Below are 15,176 nucleotides of genomic sequence, written 5' to 3' on the forward strand. Positions count from 1 at the left end.
GAGGTGACCATTCTGGGAGGACAACTCACCCCACACCCTCTTCCTCAACATGACCTTTAGCGTGAGAACACAAATTGTCCAAATTGAGACAGTACTTTTCCCCCAGTTAGCAAATGCTCTGGCTCTCACCCAGCATGGGGAAAACAAAAATAAAAGTCTTTATTGGGTTAGGCTTAGTTCTCCCTCCTCCCCTACAAAAAGCTCTATAACATCTCTGACTCATTTGGTGACACAACTGCTCTCCCGTTATCCAGTCAGTGATAGTTATGGACTGAGCAGGGTCTGGTTCCTGCCTCTGCCGGCTGCAGAGCTCTGAAGCCATTGCACAGGGCAGTGGGGGTTCACTGGGATGATGAGTTTTCTTTGTCTTTGCTTTACAGATGGATGGAAGATGTCAGGCCGTGTTTCTCCTTTTGAATGCCAGGTAGAGATGACAGCAGCACTTCGATTCAGCTTGCCTTGCTCAGCGTGCCAGGACAGGGTTTAGCCTCGTGCTTTCCTCACGCTGTTGCTCACTGCTGTTCTGAATGGGCTGCAAGGAGAGCGGAGAGAGGGGTGCACAGGGAAAAGGTAAATACTTTTCCTTGGACCTCAAAGATTTGTGATTTTGGGAAGGGAGTGAGGGGCTGATCAGTGACCCAGCTGATCAGCCAGGTTCAGTGCTAGGAAAACACAGAGGATCAGCAGAAAAGACACCTTCTGAAGCAGCAGCTCCCCTGCCCCAGCATGCACGGAACCAAAGCTTTTGCTCAGAACCAGTCTCTAAAAAGCAGTGTGTGAGCTGTACCTGGTTACTGTAGTCTGGCATCCTCCACATCTGTGTAATGGCTGTTCTCCTGGAGGGAAAAGGGAACCAGAAACAGTAAATCACCACGTGTCCCTCCTGCCCTGCCTGGAACACTGTGACACCTCACATGTGGTGGCCAGCTGGTACCACGGCTGATGTGGACACCGGGAGCCGTTGCTGTGGTTTCTGGCAGACACAGTCCCAGGCAAACCCCAAAATTTCCTCTGGCTCCTTATTACGGAAGGGCTTTTCCAAACAGACCTGGGATGTGTGATTCCCTCTTGGATTTTGAAGTCTGGCTCCTGCTGAACCTCAAAGGGACTGGGATGAAATGAAATCCCACCTTCCCTTGTGTAAAGTCAGGTGTCTGATCTGGGCTACACCAGAGTCAGCACCTCCAGCAGGCATGTCCCCTGGAAGGTCTTGAGCCTGTGGCACGAGTTGCCATGTTACACTGGATGTGTAATTTCTGCATGGGCAGGTTAAGTCCATGCTCAGCACTTTCATCAAGTTTACCGTGTGTGCTTGCACAGCTCATGCCTTGTAGCACTGACAGAAGTTAATCTGGGACTTGGTCCACACCAGGGAACAGGCATTCCTGCATGACTGGAACTGCCCAAGGATGCTAAGGTGCAGTCAGTCTGCAGTGGCAAATCGTGCATGATGTAATGACTCTGCTGTTGAACATGGAAACTGGTCCCAGTTTGCAGCAGAACTCATCATCCAGAATGGTAAAAGCCATAATATTCATCACTCCAAAGGCCACAATGATAGCGCTGGTGTGCTGAACCACTCCCCAAGCAACAGTGGTTTTGAAAGCACAGCATGGGAAAGTCTCCCTCCTAGAGCCATCCTGCAATGCAGTATCATTAAAAGAATTAGGTGCTCAGGGTAGTATTTTATTTCCTGCACAGGCCAAATCTTGCAATGACTAGTTTAGAGATGGAAATGGATCCAGGAGATGTCTGCAGGGATGCTAGGTAATCTGAAAGGAAGGGCAAGGTCCCAACCTTGTTAGCAGCCGGCTGGTTTACAGGGAACTGGGGGAGGTAAATAGATTTTTACAATCGGAGATCAACAGAGTCTTTGCAGAGACCCCACAGGGGAAAAGGCTCAGGAGTGCAATGCATGATGAAGGGACACCTGGAGACTATGCTCGAAGGATGTCTGTGCTTGGAGACTCCCAAGAGCGCCAAGTCTGGAGGCTTGTGACTTCTGGCAACAGAACAAAGGCTCTGTCTCTGCAATTGCTGGGCAGGTAGCACCCTGGAAACAGGCTCTTCAGGAAAGCCAGGTGAGGTGGCATGTGCTCTGGGCAAAGGAATAGCCCAGATGCACAGGGATTTGCCTTGGAACAGGTGATGAGTCAGCTGAGAGCTTGTGGGTGAGAATCAGGGGACAGACCAAGGTGGGTGACATGGCAGGCATCTGCTACAGACTGCCTGATATGAAGTCTCTCCTGGATGGCTGGCGGAAGCCTCCTGCTCGCAGGCCCGTGTACTGCTGAGGGACTTGGACCACCCTGGCGTCTGGCGGGTGGGCAGCAGAGCTGGGTGCCAGCAACCCAGGAGATTTCTGGGGTGCATCACAAATAACTTCTTGACACAACTGACCGACCAGCTGACTAGGGAAGACTTTCTTCTGGACTGTTACTGACGACCAAGGAGGAACTGGTTAAAGATGTGAAGATGGGATGGAGAGAGGTCTTGGCTGCAGTGACCATGAGACTGACGCTGATTATCCTGGGAGAAGGGACCAAGATAAAAGAGCAGAATAAAATCCCTGAACTTAAAGCAGATTTTGGGTTATGCAGGGATCTGCTTGGCAAAATCCCATGGGAGACTACTCCGGAGCGTCTGGGTCATCTTCAAGGACACCTGCCTTGACGCACAAGAATGGCCCGTTCTGGTGACAGGGCAGGTATGGCAGGAGGCCAGCGTGGATGAACAACAAGCTCCCAGCTGAGCTTCTTCCTACACCAAAAGGCAGAAACTAGAAGATGGAAAGCACAGCTGAGCCACCCACGAACAACAGAGAGCCACCCCTCCAGTGCACAGTGATGGAGTTAGAATAGCATCTGTCAGCACAGCAGCAGCAAAAGGAGGGTGAAGGCAAGTGTAAGCTCACTGCCCCCTGGGGCAGGGGACCAAGGGACCTGGTGACAAAGCACATTGAGTACCTTGGCCTTCTCCATGCTGCTTTTTTAGCTACTTTATCCTTCTTCTGCAGAGCTCCTTTCCTGCCCACCCTCTATGAAAAGGGCACAAACTCACGCTGGGAGGGGGGGCTCCCTTCATCCTTCTCCCTGTGGGCTGCAGCATCTGTTTTGAACTTGATTCCCCCAGGTGATGTTGGAAACTTCACCAAGGCCAAGCAGAGATTTGTGCACAAAACCAGGGCGGTCAACTTTGCACTGGGAGTGGGGCTGAAAGGAAGTATTTGCCCAGCTCCCACTGACACTCAGAGGAAACTGTGTGCCTGGCTGCCGTGGGGTCTAAAATGCTGCCCCTTGCCCAGCTGGGGCTAACACCACTGTGAAGCACCACTGTGCCAAGCTGTAGTATTTTCACGTGAGCTCTGGCTCAGTGAAGCCCCCTACAAAGAGGGATGCTCAGGCCTGCTGGTCCCCAGGAGACATCCTCCCCTTGTCTATAGGCGGACACAGACCCGAGTCTGGCTGGACTTTTCCCACTTGTCACCGTGGGGAAGGGGTTCACGGCAGGGACCTGGGTACTGCCCAGTGTGGGCAGGTCTGGTTCCTGCCTTGCACAAACTGTGTCTTACTTGTGCCAGATGCACTTCTCCTGTTTGAACTAAGTGGACGCTGGTCCAGGCAGATGCTCAGCCAGAAAGTCTAAACAAAGTTAATCCTGTGGTGTGAGGCGATCAGTGAGAAGCCAGCACCAAACCCCCTCAAAACCAGTTTGGGTTGGAGACTGGGCTGATAAGCAACCGAAACCGCATGAACACATCAGAAAAGCTGGCGGTGCAGCAGCGACCTCCCCGTGAGGAGGGACCTCTCGAGGCCAAGAGATCCCTTACTTGACACACCAGTATTGATGGGTTGGTAAGTGATATTTTTTGCATGCATGTGACGTTTAAGATATGTAAAGTAAGCTTACATGGTAATCTTTGTACCCCATACTAGCTTTATGTGTAGTAAATAGTAGAGTACTGACTGCCAGTCCAACTGTACTTATTAAATATTTTACATACCTAATTTATTGATTAGAACTCAATAAACTAACTACTAGATCAGCCCTGTCCGAGTGACCTCTGACCCTTCTCCTGTGATGCCACTGCCCCCCAGAGCCAAGGGTAGGTGCTGGTTTTCGGGACTGATGCGGGCACCATGCCCACGGACAGCAGGCTACACTGACCTGTGTAAGCCAGAGATGTGGGATAAAGGAGTCACTCCCCAGGAACTGGAAAGACCTCAAAACTGTGTAGTTCTGTAAGGTCAGGAGCAAAATATAAAGGATGACTTTTGTGAGTTGCCTTGCAGCGTTTAAGAGAACAACCCTGCAGACAAACTGCATGTGTTAACCTGCCCCATCCTAAGCACGCGTGATCCTGTCTGATGTTGGCAGTTAAATGTTTCTGATCTCAATGCCACTTTAGGACCAGTTACAGAAAACAGAGATGGAAGGGAGCTGAAATAGTAATGTTGTTCATCTACTCTTAATGAAGCCCAGCTTTTCTTAAATTATTGCCAGCAGATGTCTGTCCGCTCTGTTTTCTTATCCCACTGTTGGCAGAAAATTCCACGTTTTTTTGTTGACAGGCTGTGTGCTGCTTTATCATCATTAGCATCAGCAAGTTTCCCCCTAATGTCTACCATCTGTTTCCCTTGATGTAATTCAAACCTGGCCTTCCTTATCCTAATTGACACAGAGATGGAGGCCAGATTTTGCCTTTCTTCTTCATAGCGCCTGTTACGATGTGTCCCCTCAGTCGGCTCTTCTTAGATTTAGCAGGAGTCACAGACTTCAGCTAGGAGGCCCCAGAAAGCGGAACAGCTGAAAGACCCTGTTCAGATCCCTCATCCATCACGACTGAGGCAGGGCAGAGTAGAAGAGTACAAGCAAGCTGGGAAGTGTTTCCAGTTAGAGGAGGTTTTTGGCCATAGGAGAGTGCAATGAGGTATGGTCACCCCAGGGTGAGGGGGTGAGGAAGAAGAAAGGGACGCTGAGCTTCATCCTCACTCTTCTCCCAACAGTGCCGGGGTGGGGAAGCAGCAGAGCTGTTGCAGGGGATGCTCGGCACAGGCTCCGAGGCTGCCCTGACGTGCCCCAGGTCTCTGCGGGAGAGCTGTGCCAGCCAGCCCAGCTTCCCAGGGCTCCTGTCCTGCGGAAGAGGCGGCAAGCAGGGCTGTCCTTCCACCCCAGCACCCTGCTGCCCTCTGCCTGGGTCTGGAGCTGATCCTGTTCTCAGAGGAGTCTTAATTTGGGATAAATGACAGTGCTGTCAGCGGTAACACGGTGCCCTGTATCACCCTGGCCATCCCAGTAGCCAAGAACAGGGCTCCCATCCAGATGCTTTTTAGGCACAAGATTTGGTCACTGGGGGTGTCCTTATTCCAGGCAGGGAATAAGGCACTAACTCCGGCGGGGCCGATGTGTGCATGCTGTCAGCGTGCTGCCCTTGCTGGGGACGTACAGCTTCATGCACAGTGGTTGTGGCTTGCTCAGAACTTACAACTAGGTTTATGCTGTTTGCTGTCAGTCCAGACAAAAGGGCATTGCAAATGCATGTTGTTCAGGAAGTGCCGTTCATACAACATGGCCTGTCTTTGCCGTATGTTTCAATCCATCTTAGAGTTATTTGGCAGCAGAGCAACTTGTCTTAACCATTAATTAATAGTTGTGAAATCAAGGATAAATGTGTGGTCTGAATTTCCAGAGCCAGACGTGTTTCTTCAGCATCTCCACATGCATTTGCTAGGTCAATGCTTTTGCAAGCAGCAGAACAGGTTGAAAGAACAAGCTGTGAACAATCAATGGGATTTAACGGCAACAATTTCTTTTGAGGAAGAAAACTGTTTTGGGGGGGATTTAGTAAGTTCCAGTGAAACAACAGTCTATTACTGAACTCCTCTGGCTGGAGGGATGTAAAGTACAAATTCTCTTACCAGTTCATCTTCACACTCATCCCGTGCGAGACCCTCTTCCTCACCCTCGTCCCCGTTCAGCGGCTCCTCCGTGTTGGCCTCTGCCTCTGATGCTGTGTCTTCCTGCGAGATTTCGCTTTTGCTGCTGTCTGCCTTCTTCCGTACCTCTGTGAGAGCAAGAGCCAAGCCATCGGGATCAGGGGCTGGGGGAGGCAATGTCTGGAGACTGAAGACACTAATCCAGTGGCCCCCAAATTCACTTGGGAGGTAAATAATACATCTAGGTTTTTTTTTTTTTCCTGCAATGGTAAGTTTTGCTGATTTTGAAGCAGCTGCCTAAAGCAACCCTGGAGAGGGCAGAGCAGGTCATTGTTCTGCATCCCTCCGGAGTGAGTGTGGGAGGCAGACAGGATAGAATAAATAGAATAATGGGGAAAAAAAAAGCAAACTACCCCCCCCCCCCCCCCCAACTATATGACAAAAGAAAAAAAATCCCATCCCTTAAAACCCCAGTTCTGTAATTTGGGGGAATTTTGGCATGTAATTTTGGCCTGTGATTCTACCCTGGAACCTGGGGGTGACACCACCATCAGAGCCTGGGGATGCTCTAAGCCGCCGAGGTTTTGGGGGTGGCTCGGCAGGGCGTGGGTCCCCGCACTCCGTGCTGCTCTGGCACCGGCCCCGAGGCACCACGCGCTCCCGGCTGACCTGTGGACAACTTCTGTTCCTCGGAGATCTGCTCCAGTCGGCCCAGGAGAGCATCAATGTTGGATTTGATCTGTGTCAGCTCAGTTTTGATTGTCTGCAGCTCACTGCACTTCACTTGGAGGAAGGAAGGAAAAAAGGCATTTACTGAGCGCCCTGCAGAGCACCCGAGGCGCCTGCCTCACCCCTCAGCCTGGCCCACGTCACCTCGCTGAGCAGGTTCAAAAAAGAACTAGAAACACCGCGCCAGGAGCAACCCCCTGGCAGCCTGGGGTGGCTGTGCGGTGATGCCACCGGCGTGCCTCTGCCTGTGCTGGCCGCAGCCGCCCGAGGGGTGTGCAGGCCCCTGCGCAGCTAACAGGGGCGAGGGGGCACGCGAGGGGGGGTGGCTTTGCAGGGAGCAGCAGCACCCCCTCCTCCATCGCCAGCCCTCACTGCCCTGCTGCCTGCTACAGCACCGGCAAGCAAACCTGGTGGGGGCTGCACCCGAGAGCCCGTGGGTCCGTTGTCCAGGCACTTTGCAGGGGATGACCCCAGGCTCTGGCACCCTCAGCTTGCACTTGCACCTGCCCCTGCTGCATATGCAGCTGCAAGGCCCTCGCTTGTGCTGTTGTTTCCAGATGTTTTGGGTTTTTTAAGGTTGTCCGGCCCACCTTGCCCTGGGGGTGGCAGTCCCAGGTGCACACCGGTCTCCGTGCCAGCCCATGCACATACTCACACTTCAACTTGGCCGAGCTGTTGGCGATGGCAGCCGACCTGGCGAAGAGCTTGACGGGCAGCGCCGCCTTCACGCGCCGGACGAGGGGGATGGTGACCCGCGGCCGCTTCACAGGAACCACCCTGGGCACCGGAGAGACTCGGCCCCGGTACTCAAAGAGCCTGGAGGGTGGGGGGAAGGATGGGGGGCACTGGAGCAGCCCTGCAGCACCCCCATTTCTGCCATGGCTACCAGCGGCTGCCACAACCGGAGCCCAAACAGCGCTGGTGGTGAGCCGGGCACAGCCTGGCCATTGGACCCCACCGCGCTGGGCTGGGCCACCCTGCACCCCACCTTGCTCCCCACAGCAGATGCTGGGCTGCAGGGAAGATCCTGCCTCATAGAAACCCCTTTGGCTGATGCCTCCCCTGCTCACCTGTCATAGAAGTCGTCTCTGTAATAGTCATAGTCGAAGTCATAGCCGCTGCAGAGACAGAGGCAGGATAGCACGAGTTAATTAGTGCTGGTGCTTTATTATTTTGACTCCCTCACTGCCCGCTGAGCCCCCCCGGTCCTTTATTTATCCCCCCTCCATAGGGCAGCCCCTGTCCTCCCACCTGGGAGGACGTGCGCACGCACCCGCCTGGCTGCGGGGGTCTGCAGGGGTGGGCTGAGCCGGGGGGAAGCTCCGTGGCTGGACGCGCTGGACAGGGTGATGCTTATTCCAGGATGGAGCAAGAAGGTGTGCGGGTGGGCTCAAACCTGCAAACTGGGGTGGGAGAAATGCCCGGGGGGCTGTGTGCTGTGTGCTGAAGGGCAGGGTGGGGCATGGGGAGCAGCCCCTCCATCCCTGGCTGGCCGTGCACGGGCTGTGCCTAGAAAGGGCTGGTGAATTGTCACAGCATTGCTGGTGTCCCTCCGTCCTGCCTCCTGCGCAGCGTGCCCCTGGCACGAGGGCTTGGCCCTGCTGCCATCCGCGTATGGGTTTTTGTCATAGCCTATGTAATTGTTGGGGTAGAAGTCAGAAATAAGAGGATATTTATTAATTCAGCATCTTTGCTGTCAAAGTTGTTTAAACTCTCTTCTCCCAGTGAGACACTGCCCACGCCTGTATTCTGGAGCTTGAGCTGCATTTTAACCCGAAGTTGGAACAATGCATTTCTCACTCCCTGCAGACCCGTAACTCACTTTCTCTCTTGCTGCAGCTGGTTTTGCATAAGGCAATGCATGCCAGGTGGCTGCAGCGGGCAGTCACAGGCCTTCAGAGGCAAGGCCAGCACTGGCGCTGCCCGATGTCCCAACACACTCCCAGCAGCAGGGAAGAGCAGCGCTGCCAGACGTGCCAGCTGCTCCCAGCAAAACACAGTGTCTGATTCCCTCGTGTGCTGCTGGCTGAGTTAATGCTGGTGAAATAAAAAGTTATGCTGATGTTGCCTCCTCTCTGCTCTGAACAAAGAGAATGGTTATTGCAGCCCCTGAAAGCAAGAGTCCGTCCTGCATCGTCAAACTGTTTGAAGCAGCTTATAAAAACCCCAGAAAATCTAATGGGAAGAAAGATTGATGGGGAGAGGGAAGGATTCTGAGCCAGGAGAAAGTGGGGCGTGGGGAGAGGGAAGGATGAGCGCTCAAGTAAGTAGCTGAGAGTAAATCTGGTGTCTTGCACCTTAGGCAAGAAGCGACAACAAGAACATGTGGCTGGCCAGGACAGCCGGTGGGAAGTGTGGTTGGGACCAGAAATTCCAGGCTTGACCCAGGACACCTGTCCTGCCGCTGCCGGCACTGGGCTTTCCACCCAATGTTCAGTTTCAGTACCTAGCTGGTTTCTTACACCGGTCTTCTCCACGCTCCTTGGATGCTCCTTGGGCTCCCCAGAAGTCTGTGGCAACATGCAGAGACAGCCTGCGCCTTGGGGGGACCTGAAGTACACCGTGTCGTTGGAGACACCAGGGCTCCTTTGGGGCCAAAGGCTGCAAGGGGCTAAGGACAACCAGACAGCATTTGCAGCTACTGCCTCTTTTGGGGTTTGCTGCCACGTCACGTGGTGGCTTCAGGCGAGGAGGTATTTCCTAAAGCTGGGCTCAGGGCACGCCGGCTGGCCGGGACACCGAACGCAGGGTCTCGCTGCCGAGCCAGCAGTGCCAGCGGGGAGGGGTGGGCAGAGATGTGACTGTGGAGGTGTTATCACTGTAAGCCTTCCGAATTCAACTGCATGATGAAAAACAACCGTTTTGCTGAGTCTCAGCACAGATTAATTTCAACATCTTTTCAGCCTTTGCATCCTCCCCTTCTGACCTGACTTGTAGACAATGTTTCTGCTGGGCTCACAGAGGAGAAATGAATATCCCGGCAGCCTTCTGTCCCAGGCACAGAGCGATCTTGATTTATTCCCTTGTGTGCTTTTCTAAATTGAAAGGGAAACGTAATACCTACCACATCAGCTCTTGCTGGAACATAACCAGCCTGTTTGTATGGCTGAGGAGATGGGCAGTATGGAATGAGGAAATGTATTTTCATGGAGATTTTTGTGACTGGTAACTTGATTTTCATTCTAAGCTGGGATGAAACCTGGAAATACAGAAAATCTCAAAGAAAATAGCTTCCCTCAGCCTGCCAATCTATTTTGATCACCAAGGATGTTTGACTCCAGTTTTGTTTGAATCCAATAAACAGAGAATGCAAACAAAACAGGAAGTAATTTGAAAGGAAAATTGAACTAGGATGCTTCAACACTGTCAGACTCCCCCATTCTTCTTTATTTGGTGGTGGTTTTTTTTTTTTTTTTTCCCTTAGATGCAACTTAAATGAAATTGCTGCAGTTTTGTAATATTTATCAATCCTGACAGGCTCTGGTGAACTGCTTCTGGCTAGCTCCAGCAGTGCCCTGGAGCTAATGTTCTCTGTAGCCACAGGCAAGAGAAGATAGTGGCATCGCCCTGTGGCTCAAGGACTCCCAAGTGGGATGAAGCAGTGTCTTTATTCATGGCAAAAACTCCCCCGGCGTGCTGTTGCTCTTGCTGGGAAGCTCACTGTGGCTTGGACACGGTAAGGCAGCTTTAGACCATTTGCTCACAAACAACACAAAGCTTGGGGGCATTTGGCAAAGTTTTGAAATACCTGCACTCCTTTCTTCTCACCCTATTCATGCCCCAGGTCTCAGCCAGCTTTTCTTCCAAGCCTTCGCTCCCTGGTGGGAGCCCCACTGCCAGAGCTGCAGACACGGTGGGCTCAGCACACAGCCGGCTCCCTGCAGAGATGGGGATGCAGCCCCATCGCATGGGCATTGCTCTGCTGCTGTCAGCACTGTCCCGGGCGAAGCCTCGCATCCAGGAACAAGGAATGAAGCCCCAACCGGGGTGGGTACCCTCCACCTCCGTCACTGACCCTCACTCCTGGGCTCGGCTCCGGCACCCAAAGGATGAAGCCCAGCCTCAAGTACCTGTAGATCCAACCTGGTGTGGACTGGAGAAGGACGGGGAAGCCTAAAAGCTCACTAACCCTCTTTCAAGACTAGTCAAAACAGCAGTTTGGTACAGAAAGTAGCTAACAAACACTGTAAATGTTACTGTGCTATTTGCAGGAGGGAATGTGCGAGCAAAGCTGGGCAGCCTTGTGTTTTCTGGTGGCAACTGCTGCTGGCTCTGTTTTGCAGCTTGTTGACAGAGGCAGTGGAGCTGGCTTACACGTGTCTGATCCACAGGGCAGGCAGTCCAAGAGCATCTACTAATATTTGTAGGTGAAAACCAAGGGGGTGGAAGGGGTACCCCTGCCCTGGCCCTGAATGCTTCCACCCGTTTCAAAAGGAATTACGGGCAAAATTATCCTGGGGACCTGGTCTCGGCTTCCCCAGAACAGTGGGATTCATCTCACTTGGCATCAGACACTGGGAATGTAGAGAGCTAAATCCAAGCCAGGGGGTAAAGATGCAGTGCCAGGTCATGGCACAGCACATCTGAAATACTGTCAGGTGAGGAACTGGGGGTTTTATCCAGTAAGCACAAAGGGAGTCCAGACAACCAGAGCACATGCCTTGACAGCATGGAGGGCTGAACTCACATGAGATGAATCCACCTTTAGACTTGGGACAGCAAACACTCAGCCTCTGGCAGTGCCATTTTCAATACCTGCTAACCATCAGACAGCCCTCAAGGAAGGCAGCGGGCTGAAATAAGGGGTTTTTGGAAGTCTGTGACTGTATGACCCTGCAATAACATGGCTTAATAGATGATGCCAGGGAGGCAGTGGCTGGATGCTTTTGCCAGCATCCTTGGAAGTCAGGCACTGAGCAAAAGGCAGGTCTTCCACCACGAATGCAGAAAAAAAGCCAGTAGAAGTGAGTGCCTTGGCGTGGGTGTTATATCTGGACATTGCGTGCCTTAAAATTTCACTGCACGTACGATAAACCTTCCTGAGACTGATGGATCGTTCTTCAGTGACCTGGCAGGCCTTCCTTTGTGTACAGGAATAATTTTTGCCATTTTTCAATCAGTTGGTGACATTGCACCCTTTAAAAATAAAGCAGAGACAATCAGAGTGAGAGGCAGCAGATGGCTGTACGGCTCTGTCAAGCAGTGTGATGCTCCCACTCCCTGATGCATTTCTTCTGCTTTGTTTTTCTTTAGTAATTAAATAACATTTATTAATGACTCACAAAGGTTCAAAATTCAAATAGTCATAATTGAAGGGCAATTGTATCTGCTGCCTTTACATTATGCTTGTGATGCTATTGCTGAGCATGGACCTGAATAGCAAATACACATTTGGGCGGCTGTGCTTTTAATTACTGGCTGACAGTCCTGAACCGATAATCACAAGTGATACCTTGTGCTCAACTCACATCCTTCTACTAATGGTTGCACAACCTTAATTATTGCAGCAGCAGAAGTAATACCCACTGGAAAGCTACTTGGAAAATCCAGCATTGATCCAATAGTGAGCTTCTACAATATTGTGTGTCTGGTGTGAGATTCCTTCCTCCTGCGAATAGCCAAGGTAGGGAGAAGCTGGGAGAGAAATGTGGGAGAGGAGCCTGGTATTTCCAAGATGCTGGGGCTGTAGCTGCAGGCTGGGACAGCATGCACACCCTTACTGGCGATGTTGGGTCTGCTGGGTTTGGGTATCATTGCTCGCCTCCTCCCCTGCCCCGTGGCTATTCCTCAGCCCTGTCTGTGTGGATTTGGCACCAAGGCTTGCCAGGGTGGCACCTGTCCCAGCATTGCTGCCGAGATGTGGGAGGAGTGGATCTGTTTGGAGATGCACTGACACCAGCTTTCTGCAGGGACTGAATGGGAGATATATATATATACATATAATATATATATATATGCACACAACTATACAGTATGTATATTGTATAACAAGGGATGCGAATGCCAGCTGAGCTGGAAGGGCATCATCCACTTGCAGCTGTAGCTGTGAAGGTAAGTCAGCAGTGCTTTCCGTCTGTCAGTTTTGGAGACAGTTCCTTGGGCCACCGAGCTACCAGACACTCGGTTGCTCGTGCAGGTCTTGCTCAGCTTGTCTTCACTGTTCCTTTTGGCTACAGAGCAACGTTAGCACCAGCTTTACAGGGAAAGGCAGAGATTCGTGCCTCCAAAGGTCAAGTGCAGCGGTGGCAGACCCCGCTGCCCCAAGGCAGAGCCACCTTCCCTTCCCAGCCCACCACCTCTCAGCACAGCAGCACCACCAGCCTGAACCTGGTCCAAAATGCCCCGGGAAATCCTGTCCAGACACTTGCTGTGCAGGCAAAAAAAGGTGTTGCCAGAGGGCAAAAGATGTTGAGAGACAGTATGTGAATACCTGGGAGACGTGGTCAAAATACAAGTTCATTTTCCAGCCATCCTCACTAACTCATCTGCAGCACCTCCAGCCACGCCCACGTTCAGCAGTAGCACCCAGGGGCCCTTCCATGTGCAAAGGGATGCTGTGGCAAATGCCAGAGGCAGAGGGAGGGAGGTCCTGAAGATCCCGAGAGAGCAGGGGAAAGCAGTGATGACAGCAAGGTTTTATATTAACTGCAGGTCCCTCTTGTGGAAAGACCTGAGAAAATTTATGATGGCGTGAACCTGTGTGTATGTTGTACCTACTGGAGGTAGATGGGAGGCTACATCCTGAAGGATTTCTATTAACCACCCAGCTCGCCCCTGGGCTGGTGGATCAAGTGACTGTGATCACTGTTGCTTCCTCTATGTCCAGAATGAGATCTCCCTTCCCCCTGACCCTCCAATCCAGACTTGGAGTTAGGCACAGTAAAACCCAACCTCTGCAAAAATGATCTTACGTGTTTAACACAGCCTTTCTATAAATTATAGTGCTGTGATTTTTGAAGGCTAACATTTAAAAAAATTTATGATGCTCACTGCAAACCCAGATTCCCTGCTTTCCATGAGATACCGTAAGTTCTGCTAGTCCAGATGGCAAAGTTTAACTCTGACAGCCAATCTGGGATGAAGTATTGCTGGAGCTTGGAGCAGTGTAGTTCTCTGGCCCATATTTTAGCATATCCGTATTTGTGGGAGGAAGCAAACATCTCTCGTTTGCTCTCTCTTCATCTGCATGGCAGCCTGGAAGTCTGAAATATCGGTCATTTCAACAGAAATGGATTAGCGGTCAAGGAAGGGATGAAGAGTAAATGAAATGCTCTTTATTGCAAGACGTATGGAATGAATTGATTTGCATTACGGCTACCAGCACCACGTAAGCAGTATACATGCAGCTGCATAGAAAGATCGGTGACATCTCTATTTCCATACATCAGCACAGGTAATGCAGTCTACCTCCCCTCAGCTGGCATCCCCTGGGAATCCAGAGGGCCAAGTCCCGGTGAAGGGGCAAGACGGGAGGAAAAATCTGCCTGGTGAAAGCCACAAGGGAAGACCTCAGCCGAGAGACTCATGGAAGGTCCCACCACATGCCTTGTGGGTGCTGGCGGGAGGGCTGCTGAAGTGCTGGTGGGTTTGCCTTTGCCCGAAGACCACTGAGCTCTGCCCCAGGTGAGGCAAACAGCAGCTGGGAGACCTGGCCACACGGGGCGGCGCGGCAGAGACCTACCTGTACAACGCGGAGGCTGCTCTCTTCAGCCCTTTAGGTCTGTTGGGTTTCGGTTCCCCGGCCATGTTGATGTCTGCAACGAACGGACATGCAGCTGTGACAGGGCACGTCCAGCCGGACCCACGCGCGGAGCCAGGGAGGCACAGCCCTGCCAGCGGCAGGAATGGGCTCCTCCACCCTCCCACCACATTTCCACCTGCTTCCAGCGTGTCTGGGGCCCTGCTGGACCTCCACAAGAAGGCACATACATCCTCACACTCGGCAAGCCTCTCCTCCTTTACAAAGCTACTGACCATTTGTTTTTGAAGTCAGTGCCCTGCACATGGTCTAACCCGCACGTACAAATTCAGAACAGGCTTCTCAGGAGGATCCGGTGCGGTTATGATAAGGCACAGACAATATATAAGCCCGCTGCATGCTGCTAACTGCCAACCATTTATTCCTTGCTCCTTCTAGAATAAAAATGAATGCTAGGCATGAGCCAGCGGGCATCACCGTGGACTGGGCCGTGTCAGAAGCTGCACGGGCTGTAGGCACACGCCTGCAGCCACCCTGGCTGATCTTGGAGGAGCATATTCTACCAGGGGAGGTGAGAACGAGCTCTTCTAATCCACTGAGGAAATTTCTCTCCTTGGCCTTGGTGCCAAACATGCTTTTCACACGACAGTCAAGTGATGCATCCGATTTTGCGGAGGCTGCCGAGAGCCTGGCAATCTAACTGCGAGAGGTGAGCTACTGGGAGCACGCCGCCTCACCTCCTCTTCGCTTCCTGGCCCAGGAGTAAGCAAATTCCCTGCCGGCTTCTCCAGCACAGACAGGCTGGTCCACTC

The 15,176-nt window shown here is 52.2% G+C and overlaps 1 protein-coding gene across 3 annotated transcripts in view; it reads right to left on the reverse strand.

The window, feature by feature from the left end:
* Positions 1–356: 356 nt before the first annotated feature.
* The window catches only part of RALY (RALY heterogeneous nuclear ribonucleoprotein), a 124,344-nt gene continuing 109,524 nt past the window's right edge, over positions 357–15,176 (reverse strand). For all 3 annotated transcript variants that reach the window (XM_055722818.1, XM_055722817.1, XM_005433845.4), the window contains exons 4-10: positions 14,347–14,419; positions 7,736–7,783; positions 7,321–7,481; positions 6,606–6,719; positions 5,919–6,064; positions 788–836; positions 357–532 (exon numbers count right to left, since the gene is read on the reverse strand). In XM_055722818.1, coding sequence (XP_055578793.1) covers positions 792–836; positions 5,919–6,064; positions 6,606–6,719; positions 7,321–7,481; positions 7,736–7,783; positions 14,347–14,419 — 587 coding nt within the window. In that variant the 3' untranslated portion in view covers positions 357–532; positions 788–791. The remainder of the gene's footprint in view (positions 533–787; positions 837–5,918; positions 6,065–6,605; positions 6,720–7,320; positions 7,482–7,735; positions 7,784–14,346; positions 14,420–15,176) is intronic.

Source organism: Falco cherrug, chromosome 10 (genome assembly GCF_023634085.1).
Source record: "Falco cherrug isolate bFalChe1 chromosome 10, bFalChe1.pri, whole genome shotgun sequence".
In the NCBI taxonomy this organism is placed as follows: domain Eukaryota; kingdom Metazoa; phylum Chordata; class Aves; order Falconiformes; family Falconidae; genus Falco; species Falco cherrug.